Source organism: Phaseolus vulgaris, chromosome 10 (genome assembly GCF_000499845.2).
Source record: "Phaseolus vulgaris cultivar G19833 chromosome 10, P. vulgaris v2.0, whole genome shotgun sequence".
Taxonomy (NCBI): Eukaryota; Viridiplantae; Streptophyta; class Magnoliopsida; order Fabales; family Fabaceae; genus Phaseolus; species Phaseolus vulgaris.
In genome coordinates, this window is record NC_023750.2 from 29,952,457 (window position 1) to 29,954,646 (window position 2,190).

Consider the following 2,190-nt stretch of genomic DNA (forward strand, 5'->3'; position numbering starts at 1 on the left):
TTTCTCTTCAAGGCTTTTGCCTTGATCCTCGCTTCTTCCCTGACTTTATCCAAGAGATCTAGGTTCACCTTTCTCTCTTCGTTGGATTCTTCAACCACAAAGTTCTGAAAACGTGGTGAGCTCTCCTGGATTTCTATAGGAATCATCGCATCCGAACCAAACACCAAGCTAAAGGGTGTCTCTTTGGTAGTGGACTGGGGAGTGGTGTGGTAAGCCCACACAATTCTTGGAACCTTTTATGCCCAGGTCCCCTTGGCTTTCTCTAGCCTTCTCTTTAGACCCCTGAGCAGAACTCTGTTAACAGACTCGACCTGTCCATTTGTCTGGGGGTGTTCGACTGATGCGAACACCTGCTTTATCCCCAGCTCTGTGCGCAGCTTGCCCAACTGTTGGCTAGCAAACTGGAGCCATTATCGAACACCAACCGTTTTGGGACTCTAAAGCGGCATACTATATTCTTCCACACAAATTGTTGTACCTTGTGGGTTGTGATCTGCGCTATTGGCTCAGCTTCTATCCACTTTGTGAAGTACTCAATGGCAACCACAAGGTACTTCATCTGTCGCATTACTAAAAGAAATGGCCCCAAAATGTCGATTCCCCATATATGAAACGACCATGGGCTATAGATCGATCTCAACTCTTCTGGGGGCCAGTCAGCTTGTTGCTTGCACCGCTGTGCATACCTCGTGCAGTCTTCCCTCATGGTTGGCCAGTAATATCATGCGCAAAAAACCTTCGATGAGAGAGCTTAACCACCGATGTGACTCCTGCATATCCCTTCGTGAAGTTCTGCCATAATGGGTGTGCACTGCTCACCACTTACACATATCAAGGTGGGGGAGTGAAACCATGTCTGAACAAATTCCCGTCGATCAGGGTGTATTTGCTCGAATTCTTCTTAACTATTCTGGCCTCTGTGGGTTCCAGCGGGAGTATCCCGTCAGCCAAGTAGCGTTGGTAGGGCGTTATCTAGGTTGCGCCTCCTTCCACTAGGATAACTCGCATCGACTATTCCCCTAGTAACGCGTACCTGCTTATTTTGGGCGCCTTCAGGGTTTCCTGAGCCAATGAGCGGTGACTTCTCTTAACACCTTCTAAGGTGCTTATCTACTGGACTTTCGCTATGTCGTCTGTGGTGGTTCGAGGTGTCCTCAGGGTCTCCTGTATGACTGTCCTTTGTCTACCCCCCTTGTCTGAACTGGTGAGCTTTGCTAGCAAGTCAGCTCAGGCATTCTGCTCTCGAGGGACATGTACTAACTCGAACACCGCGAAAGTCTCCTTCAAAATCTGAACATACTGTCGATATGCGACCATCTGGGGGTCTTTGGTTTGGTACTCTCCTGTAACCTGCCCCGTTACTAACAGGGAGTCACTCTTCGCTATCAAACTTTTCACCCCCATCTCCTTAGCTAGCAGCATTCCAGCTATGAGGGCATCATACTCCGCCTGGTTATTGCTTCCCGTGAAAGCAAACCGCAAGGCTTCCTCGATCAGCAACCCGTTTGGTCCTTCCAAGATGACACCAGCCTCACTCCCATGTTGGTTAGAGGACCCATCTACGGAGAGGACCCACCTGAAATTTGCTCCTTCATGGTGCGTGGCTAATGAGGAGAGTTCTACCACAAAGTCAACATAAACATGGCCTTTGATAGGGCCTCTAGGTTCGTACTGCACATCGAACTCTGATAGTTCCACCGCCCAGCGCACCATTCGTCCTACCACATCAGGCTTCTGTAAGACCTTACGAATGGGCAGGTCTGTCATTACGATCACTGTGAAGCTCTAGAAGTAGTGGCAAAGTCTTCGCACTGAAAAGACTACTGCCAAAGTTGCCTTCTCTATGGCCTGGTACCTTACCTTAGGCCCTTGCACCACTTTACTCACTAAAGTATATTGGTCTTTGTACCTGGTCCTGCTCTTGGACCAGAACCGAACTGATCGCCCGATCTGTGACTGCGAAGTACAATCGAAGCGGGGTGTCAGGCAGTGGCTTGCACAATACTGGGGGGTTGGTCAAGTACTCCTTCAACTTGAGGAACGACTCCTCACACTCCTTGGTCCAGATGAACCTGTTGTTTCTCTTAAGGCATTGGAAATAGGGATGCCCCTTATCTCCCCCTACTGACACGAATCTGGACAGAGCGGCCATCCGCCCTGTCAACTGCTGCACTTCCTTCATTGAGATCG

General features: G+C 49.5%; 1 protein-coding gene across 1 annotated transcript; it reads right to left on the reverse strand.

Moving 5' to 3' along the window:
- Positions 1 to 1,227: 1,227 nt before the first annotated feature.
- LOC137817874 (uncharacterized) lies at positions 1,228 to 1,767 on the reverse strand. The gene has a single exon (XM_068621100.1). The coding sequence runs from the start codon at positions 1,765 to 1,767 to the stop codon at positions 1,228 to 1,230; it is 540 nt and encodes a 179-aa protein (XP_068477201.1).
- Between the last annotated feature and the right edge of the window lie 423 nt (positions 1,768 to 2,190).

Excerpts from the sequence above, each read along its gene's own strand:
- LOC137817874 (XM_068621100.1), bottom strand. The coding sequence starts at position 1,767 with ATGACAGACCTGCCCATTCGTAAGGTCTTACAGAAGCCTGATGTGGTA.